This window comes from Salvelinus alpinus, chromosome 13 (assembly GCF_045679555.1).
Source record: "Salvelinus alpinus chromosome 13, SLU_Salpinus.1, whole genome shotgun sequence".
NCBI classification, from domain to species: domain Eukaryota; kingdom Metazoa; phylum Chordata; class Actinopteri; order Salmoniformes; family Salmonidae; genus Salvelinus; species Salvelinus alpinus.
In genome coordinates, this window is record NC_092098.1 from 5,908,226 (window position 1) to 5,923,814 (window position 15,589).

General features: G+C 41.4%; 1 protein-coding gene and 1 long non-coding RNA gene across 7 annotated transcripts in view; one reads left to right on the plus strand and one right to left on the minus strand.

Annotated features, from left to right (window-relative positions):
- Positions 1 to 2,475: 2,475 nt before the first annotated feature.
- LOC139536863 (uncharacterized) lies at positions 2,476 to 3,977 on the minus strand. The gene is made up of 3 exons (XR_011667416.1): positions 3,863 to 3,977; positions 3,628 to 3,751; positions 2,476 to 3,361 (listed from the first exon to the last, which is right to left on the minus strand). It is a non-coding gene; the product is annotated as an uncharacterized lncRNA (long non-coding RNA).
- Positions 3,978 to 5,060: 1,083 nt separating this feature from the next.
- The window catches only part of LOC139536864 (G protein pathway suppressor 2-like), a 34,519-nt gene continuing 23,990 nt past the window's right edge, over positions 5,061 to 15,589 (plus strand). For 2 of the 6 annotated variants that reach the window (XM_071337554.1, XM_071337552.1), the window contains exons 1-3: positions 8,213 to 8,400; positions 9,597 to 9,725; positions 11,566 to 11,683. In XM_071337554.1, the coding sequence (XP_071193655.1) occupies positions 8,233 to 8,400; positions 9,597 to 9,725; positions 11,566 to 11,683 (415 nt within the window). In that variant the 5' untranslated portion in view covers positions 8,213 to 8,232. Of the gene's footprint in view, positions 5,125 to 8,212; positions 8,401 to 9,596; positions 9,726 to 10,506; positions 10,763 to 11,565; positions 11,684 to 15,589 lie in introns of those variants that run through there. The other 4 variants (XM_071337557.1, XM_071337556.1, XM_071337555.1 and 1 more) reach the window with 4 other exon arrangements.

The following is a 15,589-nucleotide window of genomic DNA, read 5'->3' on the forward strand; positions in this document are numbered from 1 at the left end:
GAACAAAACATATGCTATACAATAAATATGTTATCAGACTGTCATCTGATGAAGTTGTTTGTTGGTTAGTGACTATTTATATCTTTATTTGGTCGAATTTGTGATAGCTACCTATGCAGGAAAAAAATGTTGGAAAAAAAAAAGTTGTGTCTTTTGCTATGGTGGTTAGCTAATAGAAATACATATTGTGTCTTCCCTGTAAAACATTTTAAAAATCAGAAATTATGGCTGGATTCACAAGATGTGTATCTTTCATTTGGTGTCTTGGACTTGTGATTTCATGAACATTTTATTATATGATATCCCTGTGGCTTTAGGCTAGGCTATGCTAGTCAGCTTTTTTGATGGGGGGGATCCCGGATCCGGGTTTGTGACTCGTTAGAGGTTAACTGACTTGCCTAGTTAAATTAAGGTAAAATAAAAAATGAATAACAAATGAAATGGAGACTGGAAAAATAATATGATGCTGTTAAGTTAAGGTAACCTGAAGTGGACTTGTGATGTTTGTGTTTCTTCAGATCAGAGGGTGCAGGTGCTGCATGCAACGCAACTTGGGAAAGACCTGTATATTGCTTTGCGCTTATATGGGGGATGATAAGTGCCAGAATTAAGCATTGTGAAGCTACTGATACCTCCCACCAAGTCACCTAACGTCTTCCTAGCGCCATAAAATCGTGCCTGACAGAAACAAACATCTCTCTGCTAAGAAAAAGGGTGGGGGTGTATGCCTTATGATTAACGACTCATGGTGTAATCATAACAACATACAGGAACTCAAGTTATTTTGTTCACCTGACCTAGAATCCCTTACAATCAAATGCCGACCGCATTATCTCCCAAGAGAATTGTCTTCGATTATATTTACAGCCGTGTATATCCCACCCCAAGCAGATACCTTGATGGCCCTGAAAGAACTTCACTGGACTCTATGTAAACTGGCTGCATTTATTGTAGCTGGGGATTTGAACAAAGCTAATCTGAGAACAAGGCTTCCTAAATTCTATCAGCATATCGAATGTGCGACATGAGCTGGTAGCATTCTGGACCATTGCTACTCTAACTTCCGCGATGCATACAAAGCCCTCCCCCGCCCTCCTTTCGGCAAATCTGAACATGACTCCATTTTGTTGCGCCCATCCTATAGGCAGAAACTAAACAGGAAACGCCCGTGCTCAGGTCTATCCAACACTGATCTGACCAATCGGATTCCACGCTTCAAGATTGTTTCGATCACGTGGCCTGGGATATGTTCCGGGTAGCCTCAGACAACAACAATGACGTATACGCTGACTTGGTGAGCGAGTTTATTAGCAAGTGCATCGGAGATGTTGAACCCACTGTGACTATTAAAACCTTCCCTAACCAGAAACTGTGGATTGACAGCAGCATTCGCGCAAAACTGAAAGCGCGAACCACTGCTTTCAATCATGGCAAGGCGACTGGAAACATGACCAAATACAAACAGTGTAGTTATTCCCTCCGCAAGGCAATCGAAAAAGCAAAGCGTCTGTATAGAGACAAAGTAGAGTCGCAATTCAACAGCTCAAACACGAGATGTATGTGGCAGGGTCTACAGTCAATCACGGATTACAAAAAGAAAACCAGCACATCGCGGACATCGACGTCTTGCTCCCAGACAAATTAAACAACTTCTTTGCTTGCTTTGAGAACAATACAGTGCCACTGACACGGCCCGCTACCAAAGCTTGTGGGCTCTCTTTCTCCGTGGCCAACGTGAGTAAAACATTTAAACGTGTTAACCATTGCAAGGCTGCCGGCCCAGACAGCATCCCTAGCCGCGTCCTCAGAGCATGCGCAGACCAGCCGGCTGGTGTGTTTACGGACATATTCAATCAATCTCTATCCCAGTCTGCTGTCCCCACATGCTTCAAGATGGCCACCATTGTTCCTGTTCCCAAGAAAGCTAAGGTAACTGAACTATATGACTATCGCCCCGTAGCACTCACTTCTGTCATCATGAAGTGCTTTGAGAGACTAGTCAAGGATCATATCACCTCCACCCTATCTGATACCCTCGACCCACTCCAATTTGCTTACCAAGAAATTTGGCTTGTCACCTAAAACACTCAAACTTTTAAAGATGCACAATCGAGAGCATCCTGTCGGGCTGTATCCCCGCCTGGTACTGCAACTGCACCGCCCTCAACCACAAGGCTCTCCAGATGGTAGTGCGCTCTGCACAACGCATCCCTGGGGGCAAACTACCTGCCCTCCAGGACACCTACAGCACCCGATGTCACAGGAAGGCCAAAAAGATCATCAAGGACAACAACCACCCGAGCCACTGCCTGTTCACCCTTGCTATCATCCAGAAGGCAAGGTCAATACAGTACAGGTGCATCAAAGCTGGGACTGAGAGACTGAAAAACAGCTTCTATCTCAAGGCCATCAGACTGTTAAACAGCCATGACTAACATAGAGGCTGCTGCCAACATACAGACTCAAATCTCTGGGCACTTTAATAAATGGATTTAATCAAGGTATCACTAGTCACTTTAAATAATGCCACTTAAATAATGCTTACATATCCTACATTACTCACCTCATATACCATCTACTGCATTTTGCCTATGCCGCACGGCCATCGCTCATCCATATATTTATATGTACATATTCTTATTCATCCCTGTATAAGGTAGTCGTTGTGAATTTGTTAGATTAGTTGTTAGATGTTACTGCACTGTTGGAACTAGAAGCATGAGCATTTCACTTCACTCGCTTTAACATCTGCTAACCATGTGCATGTGACCAATAACATTTGATTTGATTTGATAGCCCTTGTTTGCTTAGACTTAGAACAAACAACGGTCCAGATTATATAAAGTGATCTAGGCTATATCAATGAATAACTACACGATTATTTCCGCATAGTCTACTAGCCTATTGAAGGTCTTGCTCAGCCTCAACATCACAGGAAAGTATGGTTGGTTTATTAAATGCTCCGCGATTTAGAATATTAGTGGTAGGCTACCGCAAAAGACCAAAAAGATAGAATACGTATGACTGAAATACGGAATTCTGGTAGATAGGTGAATAGAGAGGTGGTGGGTGCTGTGTGGTTTTCAACAGGTAGTCAGTCTCGGAAGGGGGACTCGAAGAGGGAGACTGCAAAGTCCAGGCGCCGCTGCTCTCTTTGTTCTGAGTGTTTGCAGTGCTCGTGTTTTTAGCTAATCTGTGCAGCTCACATTATGTGCCCAGTATGATAGTTTTCTTGCTCTTTTTTAGCAGATAATGACAACATGATAATAACAGTAGCTGATGTAATGAAAAGTTGGAGGGTGGTTGGTAATGGAGGAGATCAGGTGGATCCATGTCTGGGTGTTAGGCAGAATCCTAGGTCCTGGAGAACAGGAGCAGAGTAAAGGGAACAGGATAGGAGACAGACGTAAACAAGCGAACACACAGGTTACAGGTTTATCAGGTATGTAAAAATACAATTATTGAATGATTTAATTTAAATGTTTGATTAGACATGCAATAATGTTAATGGTAGCCCACAACGAAGAGGCAAAAGCAAATAGTTATCATCTGAGATTTACATGTTCACCTTAACGGATGGTGACCCCGGCTAGGAGCGAAAGAGCAGCAAGGTTTTCGAGGTCTCACCTTCCTTTCGTCTTTCTTCCAAGCCAAGTCATTCGCCCGGATGTCAAAGCACTTAGTCCCCTTGATTCTCCTCCGGTGGCTCTCCTTCTGTTTCTCCTGGCGCCTTGTCCATGTTCAGTCTCAACTTGATGATAATATAAATAGATGCAATTATACTTAATATTGTTACAAATAGATCTCTTATATATATCTTGGAAGGCCAGAAAATAAATTAACAGCGGACAATCATTTTTACCTGGTCAAATACCTCCACATCCTTCTCAGCCCATGCCTGAAAGTGGTCCTTGAAGGCGTTCTGATCTGGTTCGACAAACTTCCACCACATCAGGTGGGGTTTCAGTGATCTCAAAGTACTGTGAGGGAAATGTTATCTTTTTATCAAATCAATGCTGCTTTTCTCTGAACCAATTCGATGGGTTCATGCAGGTGACTGACTGATCGTGTATGGAGGAATCCTCACTGTCACTGATAAGCAACTTGGCAGTACGCCCAGAATGTTGCTATGGAAACAACCGAGGTATCTTAGTTTCAAGGTCTCAACTTGGAGAGAGAAAGCCTTGTGAGGTATTGGTCAGTCACATGTGCGAGCCACCGGTAATGATTAATGAATTATGCTAAATCATGCAAATATAACTTGCCATACATAAGACAACTGCTGGGACTGCCCCAGAGGAGCTTCTGATAGAACTGTGCGGTGTGCAGAGTTTGTTGTAACCTCTCCAGCTTGCTGATAATAAACAGCTGCGGCTTCTGTCCGTACAGCAGGAGATAGGGTGAGTACTCTGGAGGACGCTGCTTTTGTGTGCAAAGATAATTACTTTCAGATTGTCCTCCATGGGACTTGCCCATGGATATCCCACTGGTCCATTCATCCAAACCTGGAGTCACCATACATCTACACATTCACATTATATATAACTCACTGTACTATCAGTGTCATTTAAAAAAAACGAAATTACTGGAGGCCTATGCAAAACAATGCTACAACCATTGCATTATTAACCACTAACATGTAAGCTAACATTGACTGAAACCAACTAGCCTAGAGCTAACCAGCACTTAGCCAAACTAAATTTGGTTAGCATCAAGCTAGCGAACTGTTAAAAGCTATTTTCGTACAAATATTAACACTAACACATTTTATCGGGAAATCACATATTTACATATATTACCTGAAGTAAACTGAGCCTTTGTTCATAGAAAATAAAACAAATTGGATCTAAAACATTGTTGAAAAAAAGTACAGAATGTTTGAAAGCCATCTTAATCCCTTCTCTTACATGTAAAACTCCATTACTTACAATGGGGAAAATACCAACCAGTTTTTCACTCATTAAAACTAGAGGTCGACCGATTAATTAGGGCCGATTAATTAGGGCCGGTTTCAATCGATAATCGAAATTTTTGGACGCTGATTATGGCCGGTTACATTGCAATCCATGAGGCGACTGCGTGGCAGGCTGACCACCTGTTACCCGTGTGCAGCAAGGAGCCAAGGTAAGTTGCTAGCTAGCATTAAGCTTATCTTATAAAAAACAATAAATCTTAACATAATCACTAGTTAACTACACATGGTTGATGATATTACTAGTTTAACTAGCTTGTCCTGCGTTGCAGATAATCAATGCGGTGTCTGTTAATCTATCATCGAATCACAGCCTACTTCGCCAAACGGGTGATGATTTAACAAAAGCTCATTCGCGAAAAAAGCACCATCGTTGCACCAATGTACCTAACCATAAACATCAATGCCTTTCTTAAAATCAATACACAAGTATATATTTTTAAACCTGCATATTTAGTTAAAAGAAATTCATGTCAGCAGGCAATATTAACTAGGGAAATTGTGTCACTTCTCTTATGTTCAGTGCATGCAGAGTCAGGGTATATGCAGCAGTTTGGGCCACCTGGCCCAAATAAGGAACATTTCCGTATTTCACTGAAAGGAGAAACGTTTTGTTTTTTAAATTATTGTTTCCGGATTTGACCATATTAATGACCTAAGGCTCGTATTTCTGTGTGTTTATTATATTATAATTAAGTCTATGATTTTATATTTGATAGAGCAGTCTGACTGAGTGGTGGTAGGCAGCAGCAGGCTTGTAAGCATTCATTCAAACAGCACTTTCTAGCGTTTGCCAGCAGCTCTTCGCAATGCTTGAAGCACAGCGCTGTTTATGACTTCAAGCCTATCAACTCCCGAGATTAGGCTGGCAATACTATAGCGCCTATAATAACTACAACCTAAGACTTCTTAATTGAAGACTCGTGTTAAAAGGAACCACCAGCTTTCATATGTTCTCATGTTCTGAGCAAGGAACTTTAAACATTCGCTTTTTTACATGGCACATATTGCACTTTTACTTTCTTATCCAACACTGTGTTTTTGCATTATTTAAAACAAATTGAGCATGTTTCATTATTTATTTGAGACTAAATTGATTTTATTTATGTATTATATTAAGTTAAAAAAGTGTTAATTCAGTATTGTTGTAATTGTCATTATTACAAATATATATTTAAAAATCGTCCGATTAATTGGTATCGGCTTTTTTTGGTCATCCAATAATTGATATCGGTATAGGCGTTTAAAAATCATAATCGGTCGACCTCTAATTAAAACTCCCTTCAATTGCCTTCAAACGTCTCCAAACTCTTGGACTTTGCAATTAACCATGTTACCTCAACATTTTGAGTCATATTTCACTTTTGCACATGATATACCTGAATTAACGTTCGTTTTCAGTAGTCATTCTCCAAGATTGAAGAAGAAATCTACAAGACCCTCACGATCTCAATAACACACTCCATTGATGCCACAGCTCCCCCTAGCGGCAATAATCATATACATACAGTTGAAGTCAGAAGTTTACATACACTTAGGTTGGAGTCATTAAAACTCGTTTTTCAACCACTCCACAAATTTCTTGCTAACAAACTATAGTTTTGGCAAGTCGGTTAGGACATCTTCTTTGTGCATGACACAAGCCATTTTTCCCCACAATTATTTACAGACAGATTATTTCACTTATAATTCACTGTATCACAATTCCAGTGGGTCAGAAGTTTACATACACTAAGTTGACTGTGCGTTTAAACAGCTTGGAAAATTCCAGAAAGTTATTTCATGGCTTTAGAAGCTTCTGATAGGCTTATTGACATCATTTGAGTCAATTAGATGTGTACCTGTAGATGTATTTCAAGGCCTACCTTCAAACTCAGTGCCTCTTTGCTTGACATCATGGGAAAATCAAAAGAATCTGCCAAGACCTCAGAAAAAAAATTGTAGACCTCCGCAAGTCTGGTTCGTCCTTGGGAGCAATTTTCAAACGCCTGAAGGGTACCACGTTCATCTGTACAAACAATAGTACGCAAGTATAACACCAGGGGACCACACAGCCGTCATACCGCTCAGGAAGGTGATGCGTTCTGTCTCTTAGAGATGAACGTACTTTGGTGCGAAAAGTGCGAATAAATCCCAGAACAACAGCAAAGGACCTTGTGAAGATGCTGGAGGAAACAGGTACAAAAGTATCTATATCCACAGTAAAACGAGTCCTGTAAAACAGGGAATTTTTACTAGGATTAAATGTCAAGAATTGTGAAAAACTGAGTTGAAATGTATTTGGTTAAGGTGTATGTAAACTTCTGACTTCAACTGTATATTAAATGTAAATACCTGTGAGGCCTAGAAAATGATACAGGGGATGGCTCCATAAAATAACAAACAAAATAAATAATAAAGAATATGACCATACATATTTGTGTGCCTCACATATAACAATGGCATTTGCTTGGGTACCACCTTGACATCTCTGATCTGCTTGCCTCAATAAATTCATGCCAAAACATTGGTAGCCAGGATTAGCTATTTGCATCTAGTCTCCTAATAATTGCATAACGGTGCAAGTTAGACACATGTTGTCTTTTGTTTGCATGTGAGCATGTCTTTTTTGTCGGTCCTGTCAATGTTGAGTGATCACACATGCCTCAGCACACATCGGTTACTTTTAACACAAATCTGTGTTAAAAGTGGGGATGTTTCATAGTATTTCTGATTGTTAACTCCCCACCACCAAGGATTTTTTAATATGTATTTTTTACAGAAAACCACAGAACCACCCCTGCTGCCCTATATACAAACACTTCACTGGCCACTTTAATAATGGAACACTAGTCACTTTAATAATGTGTACGTATTTTGCATTACTCATCTCATATGTATATACTGTATTCTATTCTACTGTGTCTTAGTCTATGCCGCTCTGACATTGCTCGTCCAAATATTTATATATTCTTAATTCCATTCCTTTACTTTAGATTTGTGTGTATTATGTGTATTGTTGTGAAATTGTTAGATATTACTGCACTGTTGGAGCTAGAAACACAAGAATTTCGCTACACCTGCAATAACATCTTCTAAACACGTGTATGCTCAGACTTAAATAGTGTTCCAAGAACCACCACCAGGGGTGACTGTAGTATCCTCAAACAGACAAAAAGGAGACACAAGAGGGCACCCCACACTCATTTTAGATCCCAAGGGGTCTTTATTTTCATACTGTATGCTCTCACTCTCATCACGATCTCTTTTGCCATCTTCTCATGTATTTTCCTGGAACTCCATCCACACACACACACACACACACACACACACACACACACACACACACAGAGAGACAAACTACAGTAGCATCTTGTTTACATTTCTCACATTTTAGGTGTCCATCTTTGGCCTTGGATGGATCATGCTGCAATGAGATAGGCACAGAGGTACGTGTGTACAGTCCTTTTCAGTGTGGCAGCGAATTAATTGAACAGGAGAATAGGATGTGGTTGCGTGTGGTGGGAGAGCAGTGTGGGTGGTGGGGGAGAACATCCACAGTGATGCTGATTGGTTGCTCTGGCTCATCACTTGACTAAAATAAAAATAGATTTAGAAATGAGTTTGACCTTGCCTTAGCTCAACAGCAGAAAAGCTTTCTTTAACATACTTCCAGAGATAGCAAGACATTCAGTACTCACTGAATGAGGTAGCCTACCCATCCCCATTTACAAGTGAATTAATCAATGAAATAAATGATAATATAGCACATTCATGGACATTATTACTATAGACTATAGGCTACTCCTCTATCTACCTTGTACAATACCGTAATCATTGAATGAAGTGCGTATCATCCACATGTACTATTTTATTTATCAATTAGATAAATAATACAAGCACATACCGTTACATTATTGTAGAATAGGCTACTCCCGTATTCACACTATATTAGGATACCGTTATGATTTCATTGGTCTTGTCAGGCATGATTTTAAGGTCTTCGATCGAAGTTGAACGTCGTACCTCGTTCCCCTCTTCAGTGAAAAGTAGTTATGCATCCCCTATTCCATTCAGTTAGAGTGTGAATGTGTAGGCCTAGTGACAGTGGAAAAATAAACCAATAGCTCCAGCACACAATGGCATCGTCTTACAATGTAAAATATGTATATATCCTATAGCACATGAACATAATATTTTCTATGCAATTTGCGATAACAGAAATACACTGTATTTCTGTAGGATCATTTATATAAACTATGCACCTTATGACTTTCATTAACATGCAAGCGTCACGCAGACGTTATTAAGCTGTTGGTATGACGACATGTTAGTTACACGCAGCCGTCATGCAGACGTTAGTAAGGTGTTGGTATTGTAATGAAACGGCAGGGAGCAGGTCTCGAACCCTCGACCTTCTAACCCGAAGTCCGGCGCGCTATCGGCTGTGCCGCAAAAGCATGCTCGTGCGGCACGGTCGATTCCCGCGCGTATGAACCCAGGGTCGTTACAGTAGATATGTTAGTTACACGCAGGCGTTAATGTCATGTCATGTCAGTCAGATGTTCAATGGTAGGTGACAGCCACGCGGTGGTAGGTTTGTCTAGGCTTAATTCTGGCACATATCACCCCCCCATATTCTTAGGTACAGGACACCATTGAAGGGAGTGATTTCTGGAGTGTGGAGGTGGGGCTTACGTTGGAGATTCCTGGTGTCTGTGCCGCTCGCCGTTTGGTGCGACGCAGATCCAGTGGGGAGTATGGTGAAACAGAGGTGACACAGTCTGTTCTTTTGAGCTTTGATTCAGTCTTTACCTGACAATGTAATGTTAGGATATATGAGTTATGCTGTTACAGCTTTTGTGCTGAATACACTGCAGTGTTACAGGTGTTAGGTTTCTGGGCATGACGCAGCAGGGTGTATGAGGGAGATTTGAAGGTGCGGGACAGAGGAATGTGTCGTTTCGTTGGGAAAAGTTGTGTGTCAACTGCATGGGTACATGTTGCTGGGGATCGGAGGTGTCCGGTGCGAGAGAGGCAGTTTGGGGTGGTCAGGGTCCGTGTGAATAGTAGATCTGCGCCAGAACAGATGGATAGGCCAATGAGTGATATATGTTTTAGTAAGGTTGGCTTCTTAGCGTTCATAGCAATGGTTATCAATTGTACTGCTGAGATTAAACGTAAATCACAGAAAATGGATGTTGTGGTGGCCTCTGCAGAGAAGTACTTGAGGATACGAGATTTGACTAAAGAAGAGTTACAGGGTGTGTTGAGTGGTAGTGTCTCGACCTCTCAGGTCATTGGCCTGGGGTAGGATCAGATGGGGTTAAAGTAGTGGAATAACGTGGTGGGTTTTAATGAGGGTTAGTAGGATAATGAAAAACATTTTGTATTGAATTTTCCCCGTTTTGTATCACAAAGTGTAACGAATTTATTCTATAGCTCAGTTGGGGGCGGTAACGCAACAAATTGGATGCCGGATAATGAAAAACATTTTGTATTGAATTTTCCCCGTTTTGTATCACAAAGTGTAACGAATTTATTCTATAGCTCAGTTGGGGGCGGTAACGCAACAAATTGGATGCCAACCGCCGTTAAACTCCATCGAAGAAGAAGAATTATTATTTCTGGCTGTCGTTAATGCATAAAGTGTCAAATTCCCTCTGCTTTTTTGTTGTTGATTTTGGCAACATTCAGAAACTCGGTAACGTCACACCCAACAGTATCAGCTGTAGTGTCAACGTTGGGCTTTTATAATATTTTTATCTGCAAACCAGACTAACAAAGACATATTTTCTGGCACGGATAAAAGTGCGTTTTGAAAGGATTCCACGCAATATTATTTCAAGACTGTTCGCTAGCTAGATATGCGAGGATGTGTAGTTTAGCTAGACACAACGTTCGCTTGCTAAACTGTACATTCTTGATGTTTTTAGATAGCGTTGCTATCTAGCTAACGTTAGCTCGCTATAGAGTCAGGCTTCCCGTGTGTAGTTTCAAAGTAGTTAGATTGATTTCAAAAAGTTACCAAGTTAACGTTAGCTAGTTAATGCTAAACTGCTAGTGTGAGATTACCATCGTGCAATTAGTCAACAAGCAAGTCGGCGTTATTAGCTAGTTAGCTAGCTATATTAACGGTTTGTTAGCCAGTTAGTAATACAATTTAGCCTGTAGTTTATTCTTGATTATAGTGTTAGTTTGTCGTTATTATTCATAAATATGGTATCCTATGTCGAGGATGTGATCATGATTTTGTAATATTACGTATTTATATTGTATAACGTTGCCACAAAACTGTCGAATCATGATCACATTCTCGACATAGGCTATCATATTTAAATACAGTAGCTAGAATCTGCTGCTGACATTTCAGCTAGTCAGTCATATTGTAGTTGGCTTCAGACATAGCTCGTTTGCTAATTTAATAGATGATTATAGTTTAGATTTATGGTGTTGTGATCTACTTATTAGGGAATTTATAACAGCCTGATTGAGTCATGTATTGTTTGATTAATGAAGGACTGTGGTAGGCAAATAGATGTAAACATATGTTAGCAATGTCAGTGATGATTCGTGGGCTCACTTTCTTCCTGTGTCTATCTGTCTGTTCTTAGCTGGCCCCACCAATCCCTACCATTATGCCTGCTCTATTAGAGAGGCCCAAACTGTCCAATGCCATGGCACGCGCCCTGCACAAGCACATCATGCGGGAGCGAGACCGTAAGAGACAAGGTAAGAAAGAACACTCTACCCAATGACACTGGGAGTTTGCAAACTCAAACAAAGTTACTGACCATGTTTACATGCACACAGTTTTCCGGTTAGTGGCTCATATCCTGCTTAAGGTCTTATTCGGGATAAGCTGTTTACATTTGATATCCTGAGTATCCCTATTCTTATGAATAAACAAAACATTCCTAACTTAAGTTCATATGGGTTACATGGAATAGTAACTGCAATATGGACACTGACTGTAGTCCTATAACCTCTCACATGTAGCATAATATAATATGAACACCTGCAGAATGATGCATTTCTTTCAGTGAAATTATACAACAAACTTTTATTAAAACATTTTTTATATATTAAAAGGAAGGGAAGCGCTGCTAAGGTACACAATAGTAGATTTTGGTAGACAGAAGGTGCTCTTTTGTAAAAGTGGTAAATTAGTCCTCAAAAAGAAAGGAGGACCAAAGCACTCTTTAATATAATTAATTCAAATGCATTTATTTGTATGGCATGTTCAATGGAAACAGTTTAAAAACTCTGATGCGTTTTGGCTGCATGGCCTTCATCAGGGAGTACAAAGATATAATACATGTCCTCTTTTGAACATCTTTTTTCAATCAACCCTAATTTGAAGAGGGAGTGGTTACATAATTCATTGGACAACACCTAGTATGCAATACTATACACATTAAAAAGTGAAATACTGTAGATGTGTTATCAAAAATGCATATCAAGGCTAGAAGCATCAGAACCCCTAGAAAGGTAGTTCTAACCTTGAATATGACTGGGCAAAGTGGTAAGAATAGGAGAGCCATCTATTTTATAGTACACTAGATAACAGCAACATGGACCACAACAGTTTAAACATAGCTGAGGGCAATAGAGCAATGTGAATTTTGTCTTGGGACAAGGAGTGGAGAAATATGATTTCTTTCTTTCTGCATCTCTTGATAAAATGTGAATACATGTGGAATGTGTTATCTTTGACACTGTTATGCAAGCATACAGTATTTCAACCACATAAAATATGCACCCAAGAGGAACTGAAGTCTTATCAGAAAAATTGTCATTTTCTCAGCTTTTCATTTCCTTAAAACCGGTCAAACTGAGATGGCGCCCAAGAAGAAGGCAGACGTTTTATGTGCCCCCAACCGATTTGTTTTTTTGTTTATTTGCAACTTATTTTGTACATAATGTTGCCGCTACAGTCTCGTCTCTTATGACCAAAAATAACTTCTGGACATCAGGACAGCAATTACTCACAACGGACTGGTAGAATCAATTTTTTTCCCTTTAACGAGTCTGACGAGGCCGACACTAACGATATACTGCTTTCTCGGGAACAGGCGCAGATCCCCGTAATTTGCGTGAAGAGGAGGCTAAGAAAAATGGTCTGAAGGGCTGGCTGCCTTCTGAGAATTCGTAGACGATTGAAATAAACCCCCACTTTCCATTCTGTTAGCTAACGTGCAATCTTTGGACAATAAAATATATGACCTACGCGGAAGATTAAACTACCAATGGGACATTCAAAACTGTAATATCTTATTGACACCATCAACATACAGCTGGCTGGTTATACGCTGCACCGGCAGGATAGAACAGCGGCGTCTGGTAAGACAAGTGGCGGAGGACTATGTATTTTTGTAAATAACAGCTGGTGCACGATATCTAAGGAAGTCTCGAGCTATTGCGAGGCTGAGGTAGAGTATCTCATGATAAACTGTAGACCACACTACATACCTAGAGAGTTTTCATCTGTATTTTTCATAGCTGTTTACATACCACCACAGTCAGAGGCTGGCACTAAGACAGCATTGAATGAGCTGTATTACGCAATAAGCAAACAAGAAAACGCTCAACCAGAGGCGGCGCTCCTAGTAGCTGGGGACTTTAATGCAGGGAAACTTAAATCCGTTTTAACAAATTTCTATCAGCATGTTAAATGTGCAACCAGAGGGGGAAAAAACTCTGTACCATCTTTACTCCACACACAAAGACGTGTACAAAGCTCTCCCTCGACCTCCATTTGGCAAATCTGACAATAATTCTATCCTTCTGATTCCTGCTTACAAGCAAAAAGTATAGCAGGAAGCACCAGTGACTAGATCAATAAGAGGTCAGATGAAGCAAATGCTAAGCTACAGGACTGTTTTGCTAGCGCAGACTGGAATATGTTCCGGGATTTCTCCGATGTCATTGAGGAGTACACCATATCAGTCAATGGCTTCATCAATAAGTGCATCGATGACGTCGTCCCCACAGTGACCGTACGTACATACCCCAACCAGAAGCCATGGATTACAGGCAACATCCTCACTGAGCTAAAGGCTAGAGCTGCCGCTTTCAAGAAATGGGACTAACCCGCAAGCTTATAAGAAATCCCGCTATGCCCTCCGACGGACCATCAAACAGGAAAAGCGTCAATACAGGACTAAGATCGAATCGTACTACACTGGCTCTGACGCTCGTCGAATGTGGCAGGGCTTGCAAACCATTAGACTATAAAGGGAAGTACAGCCGAGAGCTGCCCGGTGACACGAGCCTACCAGACGAGCTAAACTACTTCTATGCTCACTTCGAGGCAAATAACACTGAAACGTGCATGAGAGCACCAACTGTTCTGGAAGACTGATCACGCTCGCTGCAGCCAATTTGAGTAAGACCTTTAAACAGGTCAACATTCACAAGGCTTTGAAAGGCTGGTCAAGGCTCACGTCAACACCATTATCCCAGAAACCCTAGACCCATTCCAATTTGCATGCCGCCCCAACAGATCCACAGATGATGCTGTCTCTATTGCACTCCACACTGCCTTTTTCCACCTGGACAAAAGGAACACTTATGTGAGGATGCTATTCATTGACAACAGCTCAGCGTTCAACAACGTAGTGACCTCAAAGCTCATCAATACGCTAAGGACCCTGGGACTAAACACCTCCCTCTGCAACTGGATCCTGGACTTCCTGACGGGCCACCCCCAGGTGGTAAGTGTAGGTAACAACACAGGGGCCCCTCAGGGGTGCGTGCCTAGTTCTCTCCTGTACTCCCTGTTCACTCATGACTGCATGGCCATGCATGACTCCCAACACCATCATTAAATTTGCAGACGACACAACAGTGGTAGGCCTGATCACCGACAACGACGAGACCGCCTATAGGGAGGAGGTCAGAGACCTGGCCATTTGGTGCCAGGACAACAACCTCTCCCTCAACATGATCAAGACAAAGATGATTGTGGACTACAGGAAAAATAGGACTGAGCACTCCCCCATTCTCATCGACGGGGCTGCAGTAAAGCAAGTTGAGAGCTTCAAGTTCCTTGGTGTCCACATCACCAACAAACTAACATGGTCCAAGCACACCAAGAAAGTCGTGAAGAGGGCATGACAAAACCTATTCCCCCTCAGAAGACTGAAAAGATTTGGCGTGGTTCCTCAGATCCTCAATGTTCTACAGCTGCACTATCGAGAGCATTCTGACTGGTTGCACCACTGCTCGGCCTCCGACCGCAAGACACTCCAGTACAACACTGGGGCCAAGCTTCCTGCCATCCAGGATCTCTATACCAGGCGGTGTCAGACTTGTCAGACTCAAGCCACCCTAGTCATAGACTGTTCTCTCTGCTACCGCACAGCGAGCGGTACCTCTACCCCCAAGCCTTAAGACTCCTGAACACCTTATCAAATGCCTACTCAGACTATTTGATTGCCCCCCCCCTCTTTTACGTCGCTGCTACTCTCTGTTATCATCTTTGCATAGTCACTTTAATAACTCTACCTACATGTACATATTACCTCAACTAACCGGTGGCCCCGCACATTGACTCTGTACCTGTACCCCCTTTTATATAGTCTCGCTATTGTTATTTTACTGCTGCTCTTTAATCACTTGTTACTTTTATTTCTT